Raw genomic sequence first — 26799 nt, 5'->3', positions numbered from 1 at the left:
ATCCCCCACGCTTTGTTTTGAGCCTTTTTTGCTGCTGTGCATTGTGAATTCCACCAAGGTTTGGGAAATGGTGGAAACCTGGAAGATGTTTTTGGAACAGCATTCGCAGCTGCTTGGACAATAATTTCTGTGATGCACGTTATCATTGATGGGCTCCTGACTGACGGTACTGAGGTCAAAATTTGCCTGATGTTGGAAGGCAGTCCAGTCAGCCTGATCAGTCTTCCACCGTGGTAACCTGAAAGGAAGACTTGGTCTCCTACGGTGTAATGAGGTTATCACAGGGAAGTGATAACTTCCGTATGGGTTCTCCACTTCCCAAGTGAGTGAAGGGAGTAGAGGGGGGGAGCAGACAGAGAGATCAATGGCAGAAAAAGTACAGGTAGGCATGTGGAAGAAGGTGTTTGTTCCAGTATTTATAAGGGAAAGGTCATTGTCATTTAGCATACGCTCTATGACTCGTCCTCTTCCGTTGATGTTAGCACTACCCCACAGGGTATTATGTCCATTAAAATCTCCGAGAAGTAAGAAAGGGGGAGGCAACTGCGTTACAAGATCATCAAGGTCTTCCTGGGAGATGTCAGTCCCAGGTGGCAAATAAATAGAGCACACGGTTAATAAATATCCCACTGTAAGGCGAATTGCAACAGCCTCTATGCTGGTTATAACTAGCAAGGGCTGAACTGGGGTCTGGTTGCCCACAAGGATAGCCACTCTTCCACGGGCACGACCATCCGCAATTCTATCCTTATGAAAAATTGTGATGTTATGCATGGTGGGATCATCATTTGCCTTTAGATAAGTTTGTTTGTTTGTTATTTGGTTTTTAGGAGCATTAGCAACTAAGGCCATATTGCTCCGGGAACATGCGGGTCATTCCCTGACCTTTCCGCATCCTCCGTATTTGGTTTTAGATAAGTCTCCTGCAAGCAAAAGCAAACTGGTTCGTGCTTTTGCAGGAGGGCCTTGATGTCATCAGTATTTTGCCGGAAACCACGACAATTCCATTGTAGAAATTTAGCCATTATTTAGGCTTGGTGGGTCCATCAGGCGGCTTCCGAGGTGCTGAGGGCTTACTTTTGTCAGTCTTGGATTTATCTTTTTTGGGGAAGAATGGACGCTGTCCCGTGTCCATTTCTTCCTCCGCAAAGAGTTCCAAGACTGATTCATCCAGTACCTCCTTGTCCTCGACATCCATTGTTTCTGTTATTACTGTTGGCCTCTTTACCACTTGGTTTTGGTAGTGGTGGAGCACTAGGAGGTACGGATATAGGAGTGGTAGCTCACTGCGTTTTTTGGTGGCCTTTTGTGAACTCAATAAATAGCGGGCAATCGGTGTGAATGACTCTCTTGGTGGTACAGTCATCTCAGTTTGCGTACCGATAGTGCACTTCGCAGAAACCTTCTGGGCATATGAAGGCTTCCCGCTATTTATTGGTTGAATGCATTTTCTAGCCTCTGGGTAGGAGATATTCAGCTCTGTTTTCAGTTTTTGGATCTCTTTTTCATCCTTCCACCGCTGGCATGCTCTGGAGTAGGCAGGATGATCTTGTTGGCAATTTACACAGATCGGTTTGGAAGCTGAACATTCCTTGCTCTCGTGGCCTTTCGCACCACATCGAGCACAGGCAGGGTTACCACGACAAGCCATTTGTGAGTGGCCGTATTTTTGGCATTTAAAACACCTCAGTGGGTTTGGAATATAGATCCTCACTGGGCAGTTTAAATACCCTGCCTTGATGGAACTAGGAGGCCATGGGGTGTTAAATGTTAGGATGAGAACTCGGGTAGGGTCGAGATTCCCTTCCTTCGGCATTGATATTCTCTTGACAGCTGTCACTCCTTGGTCTTTTAGTTCAGAGCAGATCTCTTCTTCAGAGATATGAAGAAGATCCCACTCTGAAATGACACCTCGTGAAGAGTTCAAAAGTTTTGTGGGGTGTTACACTGATTGGTATTCCCCCTATGGATGTCGCGTTTAACATTCTTTCTGCTTGCTTTGTGTGTGAAGCTTCGAGTAAAAGATCGCCAGAACGCAGCCGTTTTTACAGATTTTGGTGATCCTGCCAACCCTTCTAATCCTTTCTGGATGAAGAAGGGTGACATCTTCCCAACTGACTGATCTCCGGTAGAATGGAGAATGAGGAAAAGCGGTGTTATAGATGGTGGTTATCCTCAGTTCTGGCTCTTTTGGCAGAATTGGTGTCATTCTCATCTGATCGATTAGGTAGGGGCCTTGTTGGGGCCCCAGAAGAAATAGGAATTAAATTACTCATATGAATAAGATAAAAATTTCAGATGCCCTAAGTACCTCACCAACCACGGAGCCCTGCGATGGGACGCCCACTCGTGAACTAGCAGGTACTGCATACAAGAATGGGACGCCAAGTTAGCTTAGAGGCACCATATCCACGTTTCCAATAAGCCTTGATCCCATCCCAGGACCAAAGGGAGGGAGACTTATTGGAACGCAGTTGACCCTAGCAGTAAGAACCACCCGCCGATTGATCTCAGTCGGCCGGGCCGAGACCACCCGTCTTGTCGAAGCAGGGGCCAAAGTGGTGTATCAAGGCTGGGCCCCCCAACCACCAGGATCCCCCTTTCCGAATTCCACGGTTCGCGGCGCAAGGCTGCACACGCCGGATTCCAGAGATGTAACCCTGGAACCAAGGTATGGGGCATTAGATCCCAGTGATGCTAATCTGGAAAACCAGCAGCATCACTGGGAGGTCCCCTCACCACGTGCAGGTGCCCACGTTGAGGAAGGTACAGTGATACTAGAGTTAGAATTTGTCCAACTGATACACATACTGCAACAGCTTCTAAGTGGGTCCGAAGCGGAATGTTTCTAGAAGGTATTTCATAGTCAACTAAGATTTCAACGCCTCCACGTGCGGATAATGAAGAGTTTCTATCTTTTCTGTAAATTGTATAATTTTTGATTGAAGGTGTTATTTGTGGAGTCAGATTAGTCTCTTGTAAGCAAACGGCTACAGGACTATATTGAGAGATTAATCACAACGTCATCGGTACTGCTGCGTAAACCTCTACAATTCCATTGTACAATGTGCTGCATTATTTGAGTTCGGAGAGGGAAGGCGAGTCTGTCTGTTTTATGTGAGTGGTTTGCTTTTGATGGTCATATTTCGTTTCATCTTTTCTAGGAAAATTGGGGCATCCGGAATCTATACTCTTCTACATCATCCGTTTGACCAAATGAATATCCAGTCTACATATCTTCTGCATGAAGATCAAGGACTGTTTCTTCTTGTGCAGTTATATTTTCAGAGTCCATTCTATTTGAGTTTATGTTTTGTAATTTGGTGGCTTGTTGCCTTCGTGATTTATTTGACATTTTATCACATGAGATTTTAGGCGGAACTGTGATAGGGGAATTACTTATTTCATCAACTAGAACAGGTTTGGTGGTAGTTTGAGGTGTTGATGGCACAGATCATGCCCATTCTGCAATGGATGTATAGGGCGGAATGGATACCTCAGTTTGGGTTGAAATAGCTTGACACTTTTGTGTGATGGAAGCATACATGCGTATGCTTCCATCACACAAAATATAGAGCATCCCTTAATTTGCTTTCTTGCTTCTTGATATGTGACCTTATTCTCAATCTTATACTTTTGTATTCGTTTTTCAATTTTCCAGAGGTCGCATGATTTTGAGTATGCTGGATGGTCACTCTTGCAATTTGGACATTTCGGAGCCTTTGCAGTGCACTCTGTTTGTGAATGATTTTTTGACCAGCAGTTAGGACAAGTAGTTTTGCCTCTGCATGTTGTCTGGGAGTGACCAAACTTTAGGCACTTGAAACATCTTAAAGGGTTAGGAATGTATGGTCAGATACGGCAGTTTAGGTAGCCTACTTTAACTGAGGTCGGCAAATTTGGTGTACTAAAGGTCAATATAATATTACGTGTTGGAACAAGCTTGTCATCCTTCCATATCATAATTATTTTTGCTTGAGTTACTTTCTGTTCTAGTAATTCCATGACTATCTCCTCTTCAGTCACATTCAATAAATCCCACTCACTTATTACTCCTTTTGAGGAGTTCAATGTGTTATGCGGTGAGACTTTGATTGGGATTCCGCTTATAGATGACATTTTTAGTAATAATTCTGAATGCCTTACTTGAGTGGTCTCAATTAAAAGATCTCCTAATTGGAGCCTTTTCACCATTTCGGTGTACCTGCTGCATTCTCAAGACATCTCTGGAGGACAAAGGGAGAGAGTTTGCTTAGGGGCTGGGTCGATAAGGAATGTATTATCAGAAAAGCTGGTGGTTCTGATTTGTTAGAGTCCTTTTTCAATCTTTTTGGAATATTGAGATCATCTTCCATTCTGCGGGTCTCAGTATGTTGAGAGCCTGTTGGCTCTGGTGGTGGACATGCATCACAGTCCATTGTTGCTCCTTTTAGACCGAGAGTGTAAGCTTTTCCTCCCAGGTTTCTGGCCCTGCCATGTGGAGGCAGGAGCGGTGCCACCTAGTGGCCAAGCAGCTGGAGAAGTTAGTTTGTTAGTGCAAAAATTAATAAATATACTAGGAGAAGAAAGGTGATTTTCTTTTCTGGGTTCTTACTTAGGATCTGTTAAGTACAGAACCACTTACAAAGAAATGAGGATGAGAAAAGCACTGGAAAGAAAGCAGAACAAAATCACTGAAAAAGATCACTAGGCACTCGGGGCCGTGTATAGGTGTGGAGGGATCATTTTAGGAAAGATGTTCAGTTGCTTGAGCATGTACAGATAAGGGCAACGAAGGGGTCCTCTTACCAAGAAAGGCTTAAGTTCTGCAAATTGCAGTGGGTGGAGGCTAGGCACCTGTGAGGTGATCTGATTGAAGTATATAAGGCCTTGAATGAGTTGAGCATGCGGAATTCTTCCATTTGCTGAGATTACGAACCTGAGGGGGCATAAATTCAAATTGAGGCAAGGCAGTTGTAGAACAGATGTGCGGAAATTTGCTTTTAGCCGGCGGGTAGTTAATTGTTATAACAAACTTCCATCTGTCGTTAGCATTAGCAGAGGCATACAATGCAAGAAAGCAAGCTTGTGCAGTATCAGCCAAAAAAAAAAAACCGCTCCGATTTCACCCCTCTGTTCCAAATACCTGTCCGACTCAGCCTTAAATTTACTTAGGCTCATTGTGGAAGTTGATAGCTAATAAATTCAAGGAGGAAATGGGCAAACTTTTAGAGGGGAATGGATGTGTGAAATTGTTTTTTTTTTTTTTTTTGGCTGATGCTTTCTTGCATCACATGCTACTACTACCTCATACTACTGCTACTATAATTAAACCACATTGGGAGATTTTTATAAGTAACTTGAACTAGACATGCAAACACACTTTCTCATGCTAATGTTGAGTTAAAAGTAGAACAAAAAGTGGTGGGGCTATATCTGCTTGGTGCACTCATGCTACTTGCTCATGCTTATCTGCTTGGTACACTCATATACTCAGGTTGTCGTTGTTGAGTTTAATGACACATAGGCCGCTATGGCCACATTGTGTCTTTCTAATGGTGAATATGAAATATTAACTTAATTGTAATACCTGTTACATAGGGTGGCCACTGAAAGACTGAAGGGTTTGAAAAAGTCATAACTTGTTCATTTTTAGTCTTTTTTTTTTTCTTTTTTTACAGGTTATAGAGCATCCCTTGGAGATTAAAATGTGGCCACTGAGAGACTGACCACCCTTTCAGAATCTTCTGAAGCGATGTTCTGGCGATGCCTAGTTGAGCAGAGCGATGACGGGTAGAGGCAGATGGATCCTCAAGGACACTCTGCCGTACAGCTTCCACAACTGCGTCAGTGCGCACAGTGCACTTAGGACCTCTTCCCAGAAGATCACCGACTGATCCAGTTCTTTCAAACCGGGCGATTAGGTTCTGAATCATGTTATCGCTAGGAGGACTTTAAAATGTTGCCGGTATTTTGTCTGAGTTTCAATAATTGATCTTTAACTGGAATAGAAAAACCCAATGAGTTTTACTCTTTGCTGGACATCATATGTGGCCATTTTAATCTCTAAGGGATGCTCTATAACCTGTAAAAAAAAGAAAATAAAAAAGATTAAAAATGAACCCTTCAGTCTTTCAGTGGCCACCCTGTATATTATGGTATATTCTTATATGATTTAGGAAAGTAAATAGTTCTTTTTTATTAGGATCATCTCCCAGAATGTGCAATAAATTTATTGATGACTGTGATTAAAAATGATGTTTAAGCAGATATTTTGAAAGTAGGGACAGTCCACTAACAAATGGTGAATGGTCAGCTGTACATTAGGGAGTGCGTCATTAGTTAATAGATACAGGTGAGCGAAATGAGTATGCCCAATCCTTAGCCTTCCTAAAATTGTTTCTTCTTGTCTGCTTTTCCGGAAGCTGGAGAGTCACAGCTTTGGTTCTGGTTTTATTTGGTATAGTTTGTTTCCTGGATAACCTCTCCAGATTAGTGACCAACTGTTGTAACATGCTTTATGAATATATGTTTATAATCGGTATATGGAGTTTGAAAAGTCTACAAAAGAGTAGTAACTGGTTGTTTGGCTGCAAGATCTGCTCTTTCATTTCCTGTTATTCCACAATGTCCTGGAATCCAGCAGAATGTAACAGTTTGGTTCGATTCCTTACAAGAAAGTAACTTATAATGAATCCGTTTTATTACAGGGTGAGAGGAGTTGATATTACTCCTTATGGTGAAGACAGCACTGAGTGAATCAGTGTATATCAAAGCAGGTGTAATTAAAAGTTCAGTAATCAGGTCCAGAGCCAGGTTTATAGCATAAAGCTTAGCAGTGAAAATACTGAATTCTAATGGTAATGACACAGAAGTAGTGAATGATGGGAAAATTGCCACAGCACCTACTTGGGTCTCAGTTTTTGGTCCATCTGTATAGATTTTACAGGCCTGTAAGTTAGAAGCAGAGTGAGTCTCATGTAACTGTGTGATGTTGGGGGGGAGGATAAGATGTTTTTTCCCCACTGTTGAAAATAACATCGTAAATTGCATGGATATTTGTCCAAGGTGGATCTGATGTTGTTATGTCCTGAAATATATTGCCGATTTCTATGTTCCATGATTGAGCAAGTTCCGAAAGTCTAAGTGAAGTAGGTCAATTTTCATTTGGTTTACTATTGTAAAGCGACTCCCTTTCAGTATTGTACAGACATCTCCAACAAGGGTGAGAGGGAAGACTGTGGATTTTTGCACCATACAGCAGAAGTACTGTTTTCCTGTGAAGTTGTAAAGGAGGTTCATGGGTCTCGATGTAAAGGATCTAAACTGAGGAGGTTCTGAAACCCCCTCAAGAAACTCGAAGAGCACTGTGCTGAATTGTGTTTAATCACTGTAAAGTACTCTTCCTCGGAGAGTCATACACTGGAGAAACGTAGTCCAAACAGGACTTGATGAGAGCTATATAAAGATGGATAAGGGTATGTTGATCAGCGCCCCCATGACACGGATGATACACACCGGAGGATATTCAATTTCTTCAAGCAGATGGTTTGAAGATGGGCCACTTGTGCTTGAAAGTTCAGTTTTCTATCTAATATCAGACCAAGAAAACGAATAGTGTGAGCAAGAGGAACTGGCACATTTTTTGTCTTTAGTTCAGGATCAGGATGAAGTGACCGTAGTTTGCAGAAATGAATAGTTGTGGATGTCTGTTCAGCAAGACGGCATCCATTGCATAAAGTCCAGGATTCTATTCTGTTTAGAGCAATTCGTAACTGTCTTTTGATAGTGTTCATACTTTGTGATTGGCAGGATATGGTGAGACCATCTGCGTACATGTATACTTCAAATTTAACCCCAGGGACTCACATCTGGTGAGCATGGGCTTGGCACACCCCAGGGTCCTGAGCTGGATATCATCATTCTCCTCTTTCTTGGTGATTCCCTTCTACTTTCTCTCTCTCGGGGTAATTCAGAAAAAAAAAATTTTTGGCTGGTGCAGCATAAGCCTCAGACTTCCTTGTACCATATGGCTAATAATAACAATAATAATAATAATTTTTGGAAGATCTTCCAATACATTGTTGACCCTAATTGCAAATAGGGTTGGACTCAATATGGAACCCTGTGGGACACCCTCTTCTTAAATGTGAGATGCTGATAGGATGTTTTGATATTGGACTTGAAAGGTACGTAACTTTAGAAAGTTCTGAATGATTTCAGTGAAATAGCCTCTCAGCCCTAACTGATGAATATCTTTGATAATACCATGATGCGATGTGGCGTCAAATGCTTTCTTAATATCCAGGTTTACCATCACTAAATGCTGTTTCCCGATGAAGGTGTTTTGTATGTTGGATTCAATTTTTACAAGTAAATCTAAGGTGGAGCTGTTTTTATGGAAGCCATATTGGTGATCAGAAAGATTTTGGAAGTCTAGAATTCAGGTGAGCCTCTTATGCACCATCCTTTTGAAGATTTTGCCCAAACATTTGTCAACGATATCAGTCTGTAATTCTCAACTAGAGAGGGATCTTTGCCCGGTTTTGGTAGAGCACAAATATAGGAATGACACCACGAGAGAGAGGGTATGTGTTTTCTGAGAAGATGTGGTTATAAAACAGCAATAGTATGTATAGATCAGCTTCACACAAATGTTTCAGCATACTGTAGTGAATGCCATCAGGTCCTGCTGCACTATTTGGAGATTTGTTCAAGGATTCTTTGAGCCCAGTTAGAGTAAAAGGCTGGTTATATGGAAGTGAGAGATTAGTTAAAAAATTAAATTCTTGACGTTCTTGATTAGTTTTAATACGTTGAAAGGAGGTCACATAAGAGAAAGAGGCGGAAATATTATAGCAAGGTTCTGCAAAAGCATTTACAATGTCAGTAGAAGAGGATAGGTCCTGCCCATCCCACTTTATTATTGGAGACTGTAACGTAGAAATTTTCCATTGAGAGCTTGTATTTTTTTCCATATAATCCGAGTGTCGGTATTTTTGTTAATAGTTGAGGCAAAGTTAATCCAGTAGTCATGTTTTAGTTTTTTCCAAATTTGTCTTGCATTGGCTCTCAGTTTTTTGAAAACAATTAGGTTGGAGGTAGTGGGGAATTTGCAAAACTGGTTCTAAACACAGTTTTTTTCTTGTTTCACTTTGGCGCAATCTTCATTCCACCACTGGTTTTGGTGTACCCGCTTACGCTGGTCAGATTTTGGAATGGAAATTTTCGCTGCCGATAATATATGGTTGGTAATGTGATTGGGTGCATCATCAATATTTTGTTGTTGAACATATTGAGTATCGAGTAGGACACAAGTGGAGTAGTTTTCCCAGTCTGCTTTATGAAAATTCCAAGAAGTATGGCCTTTAGGACATGACACGACCTGTGTTTGAATTGAATTGATGATAGGAAAATGGTCACTGTGGAATGGATCACTCAGCACTGACCACCCCATGCTTGGGAAAAAGAGATGCTGAACTGATGGATAGGTCTATGTCCAATGTAGTACCTGTAGGTAGTTGAACATCAGTTGAACATGAGCTAGAATTTAACAGAGTAAAGTTATGGTTATCCAGGAATGTTTCAATTAATTGGCCTCTCCCATTCATGGGGCAAGATCCCCACAATGGATGGTGACTGTTGAAATCACCGAGTAAACAGACAGGATGTAGCAGTTTTGTAATTAGATTGTCAAGTTCAGTCTGGGAGCAAGGATAATTTGTGGAGATATAAAGGAATGCAAGGGTTAGTGATATTTCCACTGGCATCCAAATTGCTACAACTTCTAAGGAGGTTTGTAGTTGGAGATGTCTTGACGATATGGTATTTTTGATAAGAATACCTACTCCTCCACGAGCAGGAGTACCAGAATCCCTGTCTTGCCTAAATACAGTGATAAAAATGTTTCCTGTAAGCATATACCTACTGAGTTAGTTTGTATGAGTAAATCATTCAGGTCATCTACACTGGTGCTCAAAGAAAGTGCATCACCTCTTAATATTATAATTGTCGTCCGAATAAGATAAGTATATGGCAATATTTCTTACAGATTGCATCAGATATGATTGACATGTGTAGGTGATGATGTAATATTGCATCAGCTGTTACTTTCAGCTATATACGCACACTCTGCAAGAGTTGCAGTTATTCCTTGCTTGTGTCAGGATGGCGAGTTACGTGCAGTTGATGCCACAAAGAAAGAGTGCTATTGTTGCTTTACATGAGGAAGGATGTTCTTCCCGTCATATTGCTCATAGAGTGTCTTGTAATCAGTGAGTAGATTTCTTTCCAAACTCAACAATACTGGTTCTGCTGATAGGAAACAAGGAACTGGACGGAAACGAGTCTCTATGCGAAAACAGTAATGCGTTTTGAAGCACCTATGCCTTAAAAACCGTAAAGCTTCTTCGTCTGAGCTGCAAAGAGAATGGGAAGAACATACAGGAGTGGTAACAAGTGCAATAACAGTCAGCAGATGCCTCTTGAAAAATGGGCTTGTATTCCATCATCCTAAGAAGAAGGCCCTCCTCGCACAAAAGATGAAAAAGGCCAGATTAATTTTGTGTAATGAGCACGTCAAATGGACCCCTGAGCAGTAGAAATCAGTTATTTTGTCAGACAAGAAGAAATTCAACCTGCATGGCCCTGATGAAAGACAAATGATTTGCCATAGACATAGTGAAGAATACAATCCAGATTGTATGGTGTCTACAATGCAATTTGCCGACCGGGCTAGCCGAGTGGGTAAAGTACCTGCCCGGCAACCCAAAGGTCGCGGGTTCGATTCCCGCCTCGGGCTTGGATCAAAGTACTGCAAAAACCTTGGAAGGTGCAATATGGCCACAGAAGCCGATGCGCCAACAACTACCAAATCAAAAAAAAAAAAAAAAAAAAAAAAAACAATGCAATTCCCTACCAGCCAAATGATAATGGGGTGTATTTCGTATCGCGGAGTAGGTTACCTACAGTTTATAAATGGTTTGGTAAATGCCAATGGATACCTGGCTATATTGGAAGGCAAACTGCTGCTAACCATTTCAACCTGCCAAGTAACTGCACCGTTTAGGACAAATCTGTTCTTTGTCATCGAGCGAAAAGTGTAAGTAGGCACTTCTGTAGTTACTTTAGCTTCATTTCTGCATTAGAGGTTTGACAGTAATGTGTTTACATTTGTTACAGGTGAAAAAATGGTTGGAAGAATGGTCCATTATAACTCTTAGCTGGCCAGGAAACAGCCCAGGCCTGAATCCTATAGAGAACTGTTCGCATCGTGTGGAATCTGCAGTTTCCATAAAAAAAAGAAAGCCATAATTTGTGTTTGGAACCATGAACTAACAGTTGATTATCTTCAGAAATCGATGCTGTCAATGCCTTGACGGTGTGCTGCTGTCATCAGGGCCAGAGTCAGTTCAACTAAATATTAGTTTGCACCTGGTGAACCTTTCATTTGGTTTTCCATTTAAAATGATAAACTGAAGGCTTCTGATAACATTTCAGCCATAATTGTCATGTTTACCAAAACTGTTGTATAAAGGTTGCAAATGCTCATTTTGGAATATTTTGAGAGCACCTGTCAAATATTACTTAGCTTTGCCTTAACTATTAATAAATATCTTTTGTTTATATTTCTATTTGTGGTGCTAGTCATTAATGTAACATACCATCACGAAAAAGGGTTAGAAATGCGAAATTCTTAGGTGATGTACTTTCTTTGAACACCAGTGTATATTACTACATTAATCCTCTACAGTTCAATTGTAGGAATTTATTCATTGATTGGGTTTATTTGAGGAAGATTGATCTGGCTGTTTTTTCTAAGAAGGTTTCTATCTGCTTAGTTTTGATTTTTCATTTCTGGGAATGGACGTCCTGTGTCCTTGGTATCATTGAAATGTAATTCTAGTACATGTGTTGTCATCTCCTGCTTGAACATCAATTTCCATGTTGCTATTGCATGTTTTCACTTTCTTCTGAGGCGCCTCCGTAGCCAGGTGGGAAGGAGCAGCAGTGCGTAGCACACGCTTCTTGATTAGACCGGGGTTCGAGCCCGTCACCACCAAATACAGAGGATGCGGAAAGGTCAGGGAATGACCACCGCATATCCCGGAGCAATATGGCCTTAGTTGCTAATGCTCCTAAAAAAAAAAACCAAAAAACCAAAAAACTTTCTTCTGATTTTCAACAAAAGTTGATTTTTTTGTTTCTGGCAAGGTTGAGATAGCATCAGTTGGGATACTGATTGGTGTACTGCTTATTTCATTGACTGTAGGTTTCTTAGTTTTGTGGCAAAGGAAATGGTTGGTTCTATAGAGACATCTGTTTGTGTTGCAGTTGAGCAGCTGTTTCTGGTAACCAATGTGTATGACTGGCTAAGCATGGTTAGCAGTTGCTTTCTTGTTTCAGGGTATATGACTTTATGCTCCACTTTATATATTTCTGGATTTTTTTTGCCTGTTTTCCAAAGGTCACATGCTTTAGAAAATGCAGGATGGCTTCCTTTACAGAGTGGGCAAGTAGAAGTGGAAGCTGTACGGTCTCCTTGGGAATGCTCTTTTGAGCCACAAACAGGACACACAGCATCGCTTCAGCATGCTATCTGAGAATGGCTGTACTTCTGGCACTTAAAGCAGCAAATTGGATTCGGGATATAAGGCCGGATCTTGCAGTTTAGGTAACCTGCTTTAACAGAAGATGGAAGAGTTGGAGTACTGAACGTCAAAATGATGGACCAGGTTGGTAGTGGGTCGCCATCTTTTTTTGGTCATTATTCTCCATGCATGAGTCACTTTTTGTTCACAGAGATATTGTACTATTTCTTCTTCTGAGACAGTCAGTAAATCCCATTCGCTGATAACACCTTTAGAGGTGTTTAGAGTATTATGGGGTGTAACCAACAATTTTTCTGAATGACCTGGCTTGGAAGCATCAATTAGAAGGTCTCAGATTGGAGACTGACCATTTTAGGGGATTCAACAACCGATTCTAAACATTTCTGTATTAGAAAAGGCTTAGCTTTTACATAGCTTGCCAACAGGTTGTGCGGAAAGCAAATGCATTATGAGAAATGCTGGCATATCTGTCGTTGATTTTTCCGTCCGTAGTTTCTTTGAACGATTTGAGTCATGCTCTGAGACATTGTTATCAATAGCTGTGGGCTTTAGCAGTGGATATTAGCATATCCACCGCTGCTCCTTTTAGTAGTAGTAGTAGTGGCATGTGATGCAAGAAAGCAAGTGTATGAGCTTATGCAGCATCAGCCAAAAAAAAAAAAAAAAAACACACCATTCCCTCCAAATGCCTGTCCAGTTCCTCCTTAAATTTATTCAACCTATCAACTTCCACAACGACAGATGGAAGTTTGTTCCAGCAATTAACCACCCGCTGGCTAAAGGCAAATTTCCGCACATCTATTCTACATCTGTCCTTTCTTAATTTGAATTTATGTCCCCTTAGGTTCGTAATCTGAACAAGTGGAAGGATCCCATCAGAATTCAGCGTGCTGAACCCATTCAAGGCCTTATACACCTCAATCAGATCACCGCGCAGGTGCCTAGTCTCCAGCCACTGCAATTTGCAGAACTTAAGCCTCTCTTGATAAGAGGATCCCTTCATTCCCCTCACCAATCCTGTTGCCCTTCTCTGTACACACTCAAGTAAATCTACATCCTTCCTAAAATGAGGCCTCCAGACCTGTACACAGTACTCAAGGCATGGCCTGACCATTGCCTTATACAGAGGGATAATCACCTTTTCCCTGCTAGCAAAATTCCTATATATCATTGACAAAACCCCATGACCTGCCCTGGCAGCCTGTCTGCATTGCTCAGAAAACTTCATATCTGCCTGCACAATTACTCCCAGGTCTTTTTCATTTTCTACCACCTTAAGTGTAGTACCACACAGTTGGTACGTTTCTCTGGGGTTACTTCTACCCATATGCAGTACTTTGCATTTGTCAAGGTTAAACTTCAGTTGCCACTTCTTAGCCCATCTGCCCAAATTATCTAGATCCTGTTGCAGTAGCACACTGCCATTACTGTCATTAACAATCCTGCCAACCTTTGTATCATCTGCAAACTTCGACATTAAGCCTGATATACCTTCATCAATATCATTGATAAATATACAAAACAACAGTGGACCTAACACCGAACCCTGTGGGACCCCACTAATAACATTAGTCCAAGAAGAGCAGCACCCATTGATTACCACCCTCTGTCTTCCCCCACTTAACCATCCTTTTATCCATTGTAGCAACTTACCCTTAATACCATTCTGCTCCAATTTGTACAATAGTCTTCCATGCGCAACAGTGTCAAAAGCTTTCCTGAAATCCAAATATATGATATCAAAATTATTTTTTGCATCCAGTTCCTTTGTAACCACATCATAATATCCTATCAAATTTGTCAGACAAGACTTTCCCTTAACAAACCCATGAGGCAGGAGCAGTGCCAACTAGTGACCAAGTGATCAGCAGAAGAGGAGAGCAGTACGTTGCTAGTGATAGCAGTAATGTTGCAAGCAGGGTTAGCAGTAATGTTGCGAGTGGTGGAGGGTTTATTAAAGTGCTAGTACTTGCCCTAGGAAAAATGCTAGAAAATTGCACTAAAAAGATCGCTTGGTACTCAGGGAAAACAATAAATAAAAATTTGTGTATATTTAGAAAGGTACAGAAAAATCAGATTATCTTCAGCCAACAATTAGACATTGGCTCATTATTTTTGAATTACACCTCACATGTATAGTGCCAACACTGAAGGATTAATGCAAATAGGTTAACTTGTAGAACTCTTGTGTGCTAATTTCACATCTGTAATCGATTTTGCTTCTATCACAACAATTTTTTTTGCACAAAATGAAAAGTAAAAAATGTACTGCCCATACATTACCAAAGTAAAATATATATATTTTTTGAACATTTGGCTAAAAGTTTACAGCATAAAGTAATAAAAACAAATGACAATGTATACAGGTAACCAGTATTTTCATTAAATTGATAATTTATTTGGTGGTCTGACAGTTTTTCTTTTTTCTTTTCTTTCTTTTTTTGTTTTAATATGGATGAATTTGTGCTTTTCTGAAACCCTTCTGTGTTCACTGCATGAATCACTTTTCAGACCTCAACAGTCTACCATCCTTGCCTCAATCCATTTATCTTAATATATTTGTGAAACCTTTCATTCTGCTATTCACTCCCTGCACCAACGTTTCATGTAAAGTATTAAAGGTGACCACACTGAAAAATGAACTCTCACACTCATGTGTGAAACTAGTGTACATGCTATTAATAATCTTCTCACAGTGCTTTGAATTATAAATGCTAAAAAAAAGCTTTTCACCTCACTCTTGAATGCAAACGAATCCTCCACTTCTTTCAAACACACAAAGGTTGCAAAATTATCATTTTGTATCAGCCCTTTGATCTGTGTAACCCAAATCCTGGGAATTTTGTGTAACCCAAATGTTGTCCAAGAAGTATAGTTAACACTATAAAATTGCCATAAACTATTCATTCATGATCACAGCAACGTTTCATCTTTTCTAACAAAAATTGCAGAATTCAATTTGTTAGAAATTTAAATTAGTTTAAGCATATGTTGTTGTTGTTTGTTAGTGAATCAGCTTCTGTGATTAAGCATATGGATTAAGTAATCAGAACTGAGAGGAAATTGGTCAGCGAACAATTTTGAGTCTGACAGATCATACTTAACACCAAATGAAGTTGTTAAACCATTTACATCTCTTGTGTTCCCAAACACAAGGAAACAAATTATTTTTCTCTGTACCTGGTACAGAGAAAGCTGGTACTTGCTTTATGCAAAACAGATAACACACACTACAAGCAACTTCCTTTTCATTGCCATGAAGTTCATTATTAATAGCTTCTACTTAGCACACACACACACACAAGAAACCAAGGCATATCCTCCATCGAAAGTTCAAAACAATGCCTTACATGGAATCAATAAGTAGTCTGCTAATAGCAAAGAGAGCTGGATGTCTCTTTGCTATTAGCTGGCCATAACTTTTAGTATGTAAACCCTGTGAACTGGCTGATTTTCTTTGTGTGTAGAAATAAATGCAGTACTTATGCTGCCCTGCTGTTCCAATGTGTCTTTTTTCCCACTGAATTATTTCATTATTATTGTATATAGGATGCAAATAAAAAATTTTATACCTTTGAAAATGTATTTGCTGTTCATTTAAAAAGAAATCTCTCTCTCTCTCTCTCTCTCTCTCTCTCTCTCTCTCTCTCTCTCTCTCTCTCTCTCTCTCTCTCTCTCTCTCTCCCCCCCTCCTTCCCTCCCCAAGCACCTCATAAATCTTTACGGTCTGCATGGATTAGTTCCTGATTGTAATATCACCTTCATTCTTTCACTTCCTCACAAGGAAGCGAAAGAATGAAACTGCTCCTACTTTGCACAAACATGTCAAAAAAATTTAGCTAGTAATAGAGGGATATCTAAATATTTTGAGAGTATAATGCAACAGTCAATAACCATTCAGGATTGGCATGCTAATTTCACTCTGGGCTGGGATCATTAGCAACAGTGGTCAATTTTTCAAATCGGAGGATTAATTACACATAAACTTATTTTGCAAAAAGAAGTGCAAACAGTGGAGAGATGTAAAATGTATTTAGCTTTGAATTTAAATCAGAACACAGATATGATTATTTGTCTTTGTGGGGATTTTTGTAACAATGTGTTGTTGGGACAATTAAATTAAATCACTATGTAGAACCATTTAGGTAATCTTCAGTGCTGTCATTTGCACTATGCCAAAGGTTTCTGATACCTGTATAACTGCCTATGCAAAAGTCATCTTACAATTACAGCATGTAGGATTTACTGTGTACTTATTTAGATGGGCAATCCGGTACTCAGTATTTAAAAATTATTTTAAAATACATAAAAATGGCTTAATTCTAAAAGAACCTTGAAAATGGTGATTATTTATTATTATTTTATAAATTTAAATACAGTAATACCCCGAAGTTACGCGATAGGTGGGTCCGACGAAAATCGCTTAAGTCGAATTCGCGTAAGTCGGGGTACAACTTTGTATACAAATACATATAAGTTTTGTTTAATTGGGACCAAGGACTAACAAAAACACTAGTTTAGAAGAAAAATATTTAATAAAATTGCAGTTATTTTTACATATTAATACAAAATATGTATTAAAAAAATAAATGAGTTACGTAAAAAAGTTATTTCGATGTTGATGGCTTCATAAAATCTAACAAATTCTTCTGATGACACAGCGCCTTCTTTTTTTTCACGCAGAATTTCTTCGTAGCAAGTTAATTTTTTTATTCCTTGCTTTGTAGCTATAACGCGTTCTTCGTTGGAGTCTATGTGTTCTAAAATTTCTAAGCCCTTTTCAATTGAGCTGAGACCTTCTGTCAAACTTGCAATTGTCATGTGCTTTTCTGGTGGAACTGGGTCTGAAGTGTCGGATACTTCAGTGACGTTTTGCTCACGCATCTTATTCATTGTCAGCTCCTGACTATGTGAATCCAACAGCTCGTTGACATCATCACCATTGACTTCCAAATCTAATTGCCTGGCAAGATTAACAACTTCTTCTATCACATGAGCGACATGATCAGTTTCCGGCGTTGTTTTCGTCTCATTTTTGAAAAAAAATGAACAAAGTTTCTTCCAGAGACCATTCAATGTTTTTTTTGTGAATTTCGTCCCAAGATTCATCAATGATTCTTACGGCATCTAAAACATTGAATTGTTTCCAAAAGTCTTTAACAGATATTTCACTATTTTGTCTCATAGCTTCATTCAGATGTGCAAACGAACGCCTCGTGTAGTAAGCCTTGAATGTTTTGATGACTCCCTGGTCCATTGGTTGAAGCAAGCTGGTTGTGTTTGGAGGCAAAAACACAACTTTCACACGAAATTAATTAGGGTGGCAGGAGGGTGACCGGGTGCATTGTCAATAAGAAGCATCACTTTAAATGGAATCTGTTTAGACTTGCAATAAAGTTCGACTTCGGGTATGAAGTGGTGGCCAAACCAGTCCTCAAAAACGGAAGCTGTCACCCAAGCTTTATGATTTGACTTCCAAATCACTGGTAAGCTAATTTTAGATATACACCAAACGAAAAAATCAAGAACCGGGTAACTCCGAGTTCGCGTAAGTCGGGGTATTACTGTATACAATATTTGATTTCCATTTTCAAAATACCTTCTTTTTGGAGCTCTAATAAAAGTTTCACAAAGAAGGCGACCATCTTCTGACTTGTAATTTCTTACTGTTTCATATAATTCTTGGCAAATATCTTCCTGAAATAACACAATACATACAGGGCATATATATTATTTAATAAAAGTCAATAAATGTAATGTGTGCATGAGAACTTTCATTAACATTCAAATATAAAAAAAAGTTAAAACATTAAATTTTTTAAAAGTAATTCTGTTTTCTTGCTTTTTTTTCCTTACCCTTATTTCAAAACATCTCTAAAGACATCAGTATATTTATTCCCATATGTCATCTGCCTATTTGTATTGGGGTTGTTTTTGTAGATGTTGATGTATATTCAATACTAAGTGTCATACAAGTTTTTAAAGAAATACCACATGCTTTCAAGTTGTTCAGAAGAAGACACCCAAAGTTGTACCCTGTAGTATTGCCATTTATGCTGGCACTGAGAACAAGCTTGCAATTTAAGATTAAAGATTTCAATTGAGAATTATTGTTATTATTATTACAAAAGGTTGTCACAACAGAACATAGCTTGGAATCACTTTGATTATTACAATATGCAACAATAAAAATTTGCCCATTTTTCAGAGCCATTACTATTACTTCTTTCTTTTTCTGCGTAATTTCACTAACAATGCCTGCTGTTATGTTCTTTCACAACTGTATTATTTTAATATTTCACTATCAGGAAAAATGTTTCTAAACAATGCACCATGATTAGCACACACCTCACGGGAAGATGTTCTATGATAGCATTAGCATTAGTAGAGGCATTTGATGCAAGAAAGCAAGCTTATGCAGCATCAGCCAAAAAAAAAAAAAAAAAACCACTTCCACTTCACCCCTCTGTTCGTTCAAAATACCTGTCCAGCTGAGCCTTAAACTTATTCAGGCTATCAACCTCCACCACAAGGGATGGAAGTCTGTTCCACCAACCAACCAACCACCCGCTGGCTAAAGGCAAATTTCCGTACGTCTATCCTACATCTGTCTTTCCTCAATTTGAATTTATACCCTCTCAGGTGATTTTTCTGAGTTAGAGGAAGAATCCCATCAGCATTGAGCATGCTTAGACCATTCAAGGCTTTATACACCTCTATCAGATCACCTCGCTGGTGCCTAGTCTCCAGACACGGTAATTTGCAAAACTTAAGCCTTTCTTCGTAAGAGCACCCCTTTGTTCCATTCACTAATCTTGTTGCCCTTCTCTGTACTCGTTCCAGCAGCTCTACATCCTTCTTGAAATGAGGCCTGCAGACCTGTATACAGTACTCTAGGTGTGGCCTGACCATTGCCTTATACAATGGAATAATCACCTCCTTATCCCTGCTGGAAAAATTCCTGTATATCATTGACAATACTCCATGAGCTACTCTTGCAGCCCATCTGCACTGCTCAGAGAACTTCATATCTGCCTGCACAACCACCCCCAAGTCCCTTTCATTCTCTACCACTGTCAGTGTAGTACCACAGAGTTGATACGTTGCTCTGGGGTTGCTGTTTCCCATATGTAGTACTTTACATTTGTCAATGTTAAACTTCATTTGCCACCTCTCAGTCCATCTGCTCAACCTTTCCAGATCCTGTTGCAGCAGCATAGTGTCAGTAGTGTCCTTGACAACCCTGCCAACCTTTGTATCATCTGCAAACTTGGACATTAAGCTTGACATACCATCATCAATATCATTTATAAATACAGAAAACAATAATGGACCCAACACTGAGCCCTGAGGGACTCCACTAATAACATTAGTCCACGATGAGCAGTGTCCATTGATTACTACTCTCTGTCTTCTCCCCCTCAACCACCCCTTTATCCATAGCAGCAATTTGTCTCCAATGTCACACTGCTCCAATTTGTGTAGCAGTCTTCCATGTGCAACAGTATCAAAAGCCTTTCTAAGATCCAAGTATATAATATCAAAGTTATTCCCTGCATCCAGTTCTTTTGTGACTGCATCATAGTATCCAATTAAGTTGGTCAGGCAAGACTTCCCCTTAACAAAACCATGCTGTGTCTGAGCTATAACTGAAGTCTTGTCTAAATGATCCTGCAGTGCTTCTTTAACCAGTGCCTCCATTAATTTTCCTGGAACAGAAGTTAAGCTCACAGGTCTATAATTACTTGTGTCAGCCTTTGATCCTCCTTTGTGAATTGGGGTCACATTTGCACATTTCCAGTCTATGGGTACCTCCCCTGAGTCCAAGGAAGCTCTCATAATTATGGCTAAGGGTTTGCTTACTTCCTTTGCTGCCTCCTTTAATATAACTGGATAGATCCCATCCACCCCGGGTGCCTTTCTTGTGTTTATCTTCAACAATTTCTCCTCCACTTTACTCCCAGTTATTTCAAGATTCTGTAGCTTACTGCTAGAGTTGAATACACCTCTGGCATTCCCCTTGCTGAATAACTCCTCATGTGTGAATGTCGATGCAAAATATTCATTTAGTTTGTTAGCTACCTGAGCAGGAACATCAACAGTTGACCCATCAATATCAAGTGGACCAATCTGATTCATCCCCTTCCTTCTAGAGTTTACATAAGTAAAGAACTCTTTGCTGTTTTTCTTTGCATCCCTTGCCAAGGATTTCTCGTAATCTGCCTTCGCCTGCCTAACCTCCTTTGTAACTTGGTTGCATATCAACTTGTATCTATCATAGGCTTCTGTGTCATGTGTTAATTTGTAAGTATCCCATGCATTTTTCTTCTCTGCCATATGCCTCATTAGTTCATCTGACATCCATTTTGGCCTAAACCTTGAACAATATTTCTTAGTTGGTATGTAAATCCTAGTAGCTTCCACGATAAGTTCTTTGAATGCTTCCCATTTTGAATTTGCTGTTGGTAACATCATCAGTGAATGTGATAACATTGAATGTGATAACATCATAAATGATGTTATCACATTCATTCTGAAATGCTACATTACTTTTGCATTTCTTTCTACACAGTGCAAATTGTTTTTATGCTTATTTATTTTCAAATATTTGATTACAATGCATTTCCTGCCAATTGAAATTTATAAATCATGTCTGATAGAGTACACAAAGAAAACATTTCATTTTTCCAGATTTTACAATGTATGCAAAGTCTTATATATCTTCTGAAATTTTATGTTATATTTTGGCATCTTACTCAAAGACATTGTTAATTAGTTGTGCACCACACACACACATATGCACACAAAAATTAATGCTATGGTGTGTGTGTGTGTGTGTGTGTGTGTGTGTGTGTGTGTGTGTGTGTGTGTGTGTGTGTGTGTGTGTGTGTGTGTGTGTGTGTGTGTGGCACCTGACACTCTTTTAATAAATTTTAACCAGTTAGACGACCGACTAACTGGTTAAAATTTATCTTAACCAATTAGTTTTTACTGTTAGTTTACTGTAGAGCGACTAAAAACCAGTTAGTTTTTAGTCGGTTGTCAAGAAAATATGATGATATAATGCAACCGGGCACACAAGGCCTGTTTTCTAAAAACAAGAACTTCATAGAATATTAAAAATTTAATATGTGATGGTAAAGCTATAGTTTTACTCCTTTTTTTTTGCAAAAAAAAACAAAAAAAACAGAAATACTGTTACAATTGTGACACAAGGAAGGGATAAAGAGAACTGAAAAAGGCAGATTCTCCATTGTATATCCAGAACAGTCAGCAGGTTTTGCATTGCCATTTCAGCTAAAATAGTTATCCCATTCACATGTATCCACAAATGTATTTCATAATGGAAGTTCCCATATGAAAATTTTGAGCCCTAAAAACAGCAATAAAAATTATCTTAACAGCACAAGTTGCATGTAAATGAATCCTAACCATTAACAAATACTATCATGGATTCAATTTCTGTGTTGGGAAGGCTTTAGTTTCACAAGTGACAGATGTGCTAACTTTTCACTATGAAGGTTTGGATTTATGCTTCTATTAAAAATGACACCATTATCCACAAATCAACCTAAATTGCTAATACATTTTACACAAATAGCATCAACTAAAAAGGTGAATCCACTATTTGTCTAAATCTTCAGACACTACTGTAACATCTTCAAGACTTAGTAGTCTCTCATCAGACAAGCAAACACTGCTAGCAAGCACATGCCAACCTATGAATAATACATTGAATCTAGCAAGCTGCCAAGGGTTGTAAGGAAGAAAAAATTCCAATTTCAATTACACACACATGTAGTGATTATGTATATCTTTACCCCTAACACTAGCCTGTTTCCCATAAACAGCAAACCAGCATTAAAATAAACTGAACATTGCATACATCTCTGCATTCAATTTTCATATTGCGGACATTATGGTCCACAATATGGCTCAAAATTTCAAATCACATTTCAATTCAAGCACTGAAATATAATTCTATTAATACATAAAATGTCCTTAAAAAGAGAGAATCTGCTAACTACTAATCATTTGGATTGTTTTTTGCAAGTAATCATTACTAAGCAAGACACTGGCAAAATAAATCTACTAACTATCAATTATTCAAATGTACAGTTTTCAAATTACTGAAAATTGCATGTATTTCTGTGTTCAATTTCTGTCTTTGGAACTCTCATCCCTCCAGTGAAAGAGGCTGGCATCTGGCCATCACAGCTTGGGGTTATCCTCACTTCAGAGACTACACCATTACCCATGAATATCACAAGTCTATCTAAATTGCCAATATTTTAAACAATAATGAAGAAAAATGCTATGCAATATAAGATCAAGCCATATGCAGGCCAAAAGTCAGTGTCTGCCACTAGAGTAGCCAAAGAGTTAGTATTAGTATGCAATATGGTATAAGGAAAACCTAGACATTAATTAAAAATAATAATAATAAATAACTAAATAATAAAATAAAGTAACTACTGTATTTGACTACTCGTGTATCTTTCTGGCTGACCTTTGAATTTCCCCAAGCTGTCAGACTCAACAACACGTGGTGGCAACTTATTCCAATAATTAACATCTTGCAAACTAAAAGAAAACTTTCTAAAATCCAGTTAAACTTCTGCCCCTGTAATTTGAGCTTATGGCCCCTAGCTCTGGAATCGTAACAGAGAAAATTTCATCCTTTTCATATATGTGAATACAAAAAAGAGAAAGTTTTAGATAACCCAGCTGATGTTGCAGATGAACAATATAAGATCAAGCCATATGCAGGCCAAAAGTCAGTGTCTGCCACTAGAGTAGCCAAAGAGTTAGTATTAGTATGCAATATGGTATAAGGAAAACCTAGACATTAATTAAAAATAATAATAATAAATAACTAAATAATAAAATAAAGTAACTACTGTATTTGACTACTCGTGTATCTTTCTGGCTGACCTTTGAATTTCCCCAAGCTGTCAGACTCAACAACACGTGGTGGCAACTTATTCCAATAATTAACATCTTGCAAACTAAAAGAAAACTTTCTAAAATCCAGTTAAACTTCTGCCCCTGTAATTTGAGCTTATGGCCCCTAGCTCTGGAATCGTAACAGAGAAAATTTCATCCTTTTCATATATGTGAATACAAAAAAGAGAAAGTTTTAGATAACCCAGCTGATGTTGCAGATGAACTGAATAGGTACTTTGCATTGATATTTACAGATGAAAGCCTTTTCATGGTGAGGAGAAACTGTTAGTGAAGGTTGAAAGAATGAAATTTGTGATGTTGAAATTTTATTTATTAGAAAAACTTTTAAGCGTAAAGGTGACTAACAGGAGAGATTGCTTCTACAGGGATGGGATACACTTAAATAGAAAGGGTGCAAGAATATTTGCTGATGCTATCAAGGCAATGTTAGGTGGGTCAGAAAACTGCTAGCTTGGGGATATTCACAGACTAATAGGTTAACAATAGCCACAGGCAGAGGTGGAAATGATTCTTGCACTGCTTCTATTGGAATGAGCAGCAGCCTGGAAAGCCAGTTGCTGGGGATTACAAAAAATGCTGGGAGTCATGAAACGAGTAAATACATGGGCTGTGTTAGTATTAGTATTAGATTAGTGTTAGAGTAAGAACAGGTCGTTGTTGTTGTTATTTGGTTTTTAGGAGCATTAGCAACTAAGGCCATATTGCTCCGAAGATATGCGGTGGTCATTCCCTGATCTTTCCGCATCCTCCATATTTGGTGGTGACGGGCTCGAACCCCGGTCTAATCAAGAAGCGTGTGCTACGCACTGCCACTCCTGTCCACCTGGCTACGGAGGCGCCCGTAAGAACAGGTGCATGAATACTTGCATGTACACCAATGCTAAGAGTATAGTATACAAATTTCATGAATTTGAAGTGCTGGTTAAGACATCAAAGGCAGATATTGTTAGGATATCAGAGACTTGGTACCACTCAGATATAAGGGAAGCAGGATTGGAATTTGAGGAGTACAATTTGTACAGAAAGGATAGACAGGATAGGAAGGGAGGAGGGGTTTATGCTGTTAGTTAAGAAACATACAAAAATCTAAGGAAGTGCATCCAGTTGACATAGATGGACAGTGCAATGTTGAGTCAGTTTGGTGTGATAAGCACTGGGAAAGCAAAAATGAAGGTAGGAGTTTGTTATAGGCCTAATGACTCTAATGAGTATAATGAACAATTATACAGAGAAATATAGTGGCCCAGTAAATCAGAGTGTCTTATAATGGGGAATTTTAACTTCCCAGATATAGACTGGAACTTGTGGGTAGGTCACTTGCACACTAGCAAGGTTTTGTGCATTTAGGGGATGACTGTTTTCTACAGCAGCATGTTGGAGAGGCAACAAGTGGGAGTAACACTACTGATATGATTATTAGCAGTGATTATTCATGCATTAAGAATTTACAGATAAAGGAACCACTAGGTAGCAGTCATCACAACAGTGTACTGATGAGGGATTTACTTAAAGATGTAGCTACCATCAGGGGTAAAGAGAAGGGATTTTGCTTTCATAAAGGCGACTACAGTGGTCTCAGACATTTATTCAATTCTATATAAAATGAGACCAACTGATGATGTTACCAACAGCAAATTCTAAATGAGAAGAATTCAAGGAAGTAATCTTGGAAGCTACTAGGCTATTTGTTCCAACTAAGAAATACTGCTCTAGGTTTAGGCCCAAATGGATGTCAGATGAACTAATGAGACTCGTGGCAGAGAAGAAAAATGCATGGGTGCACATAAATTGTCAGGCAACACACAAGCCTATGGTAGATACAAGCTAGTCTGTAATTAAGTCACAAAGGAGATTAGGCAAGCGAAGGCAGATTATGAAAAATCTTTGGCAAAGGATGCAAAGAAAAACAGCAAAGACTTCTTTACTTATATAAACTCTAAATGGAAAGGCAAGAATCAGATTGGTTCAATTGATATCAATGGTTAGACTGTAGATGATCATTCTCAGATAGCTGTCAAATTAAATGAGTATTTTGCATCTACATGCACACATGAGGAGTTATTCAAGGAGGAGAGAGCTGGTTGTTTATCAAACTCTAACAGGGAGTTAAATGATTTTGTAATAACTGAGAGCAGAGTAGAGGAGAAATTGTTGAAGTTAAACATAAGAAAGGCACCTGGGGTGGATGGGATCTATCCAGTTATATTAAAGGAGGCAGCAAAGGAAGTAAGCAAACCCTTAGCCATAATTATAAGAGCATCCTTCAACTCGGGGGAAGTCCCATGGACTGGAGATGTGCAAATGTGTCTCCAATTCATAAAAGAGAATCAAAGGGTGACACAAGTAATTACAGACCTGTTAGTTTGACTTCTGGTCCAGGGAAAATAATGAAGTCACTGGTTAAAAAACATTGCAGGATCATTTGACAAGACTGCAGCAATAATTCAGACAGAGCATGGGTTTGCCAAGGGGAAGACTTTGTCTGACCAATTTGATTGGATACTATGATGTCGTCACAAAGGAACTGGATGCAAAAAATAATTTTGATATCATATACTTGGATTTCAGGAAAGCTTTTGATACTGTTGCACATGGAAGACTACTGTACAAATTGGAGCAGTATAGCATTAAGGGTACGTTGCTACAACGGATAAAAGGATGGCTGAGTGGGAGAAGACGGAGTGGTGGTCAATGGGTACTGCTCTATGTAGACTAATGTTATTAGAGGTGTCCCTCAGGGTTCGGTGTTGGGCTCAATGTTGTTTTGCATATTTATTAATGATATTGATGAAGGTATATGAAGCTTAATGTCAAAGTTAGCAGATGATACAAAGGTTGGCAGGGTTGTTATAATAACAGTATGCTGCTGCAACAGGATCCGAAAAAGTTGGATAGATGGGTTGAGAAGTGGCAACTGAAGTTTAACATTGACAAATGAAAAGTACTGCAAATGGATAACAGCAACCCCAGAGAAATGTACCATATATGTGGTGTTACACTCAGGGTAGTGGAGAAGGAAAGAGACCTTGGGGTAATTGTGCAGTCAGATATGAAGTTTTCTGAGCAGTGCAGACAGGCAACCAGAGTAGGCCATGGAGTCTTCTCAATGATATACAGGAATTTTGCGAGCAGGGATTAGGAGGTGATTATCCCCTTGTATAAGGCAATGGTCAGGCCACACCTTGAGTACGGCATACAGGTCTGGAAGCCTCGTTTTAGGAAGGATGTAGAGTTGCTAGCA

The 26799-nt window shown here is 39.2% G+C and overlaps 1 protein-coding gene across 1 annotated transcript in view; it reads right to left on the bottom strand.

Moving 5' to 3' along the window:
• polybromo (protein) overlaps positions 1-26799 on the bottom strand; it is a 702481-nt gene that overhangs the window by 663080 nt on the left and 12602 nt on the right. Inside the window, exon 2 of the mRNA XM_090389959.1 lies at positions 18190-18287. Coding sequence (XP_090246085.1) covers positions 18190-18287 — 98 coding nt within the window. The remainder of the gene's footprint in view (positions 1-18189; positions 18288-26799) is intronic.

The sequence above is a fragment of the Mastigoproctus giganteus genome, chromosome 2, assembly GCF_048544385.1.
Source record: "Mastigoproctus giganteus isolate SK-2022 chromosome 2, ASM4854438v1, whole genome shotgun sequence".
Taxonomy (NCBI): Eukaryota; Metazoa; Arthropoda; class Arachnida; order Uropygi; family Thelyphonidae; genus Mastigoproctus; species Mastigoproctus giganteus.
The sequence above is the reverse complement of the archived record's forward strand: the minus strand, read 5'-3'. Positions and strand labels throughout refer to the sequence as shown.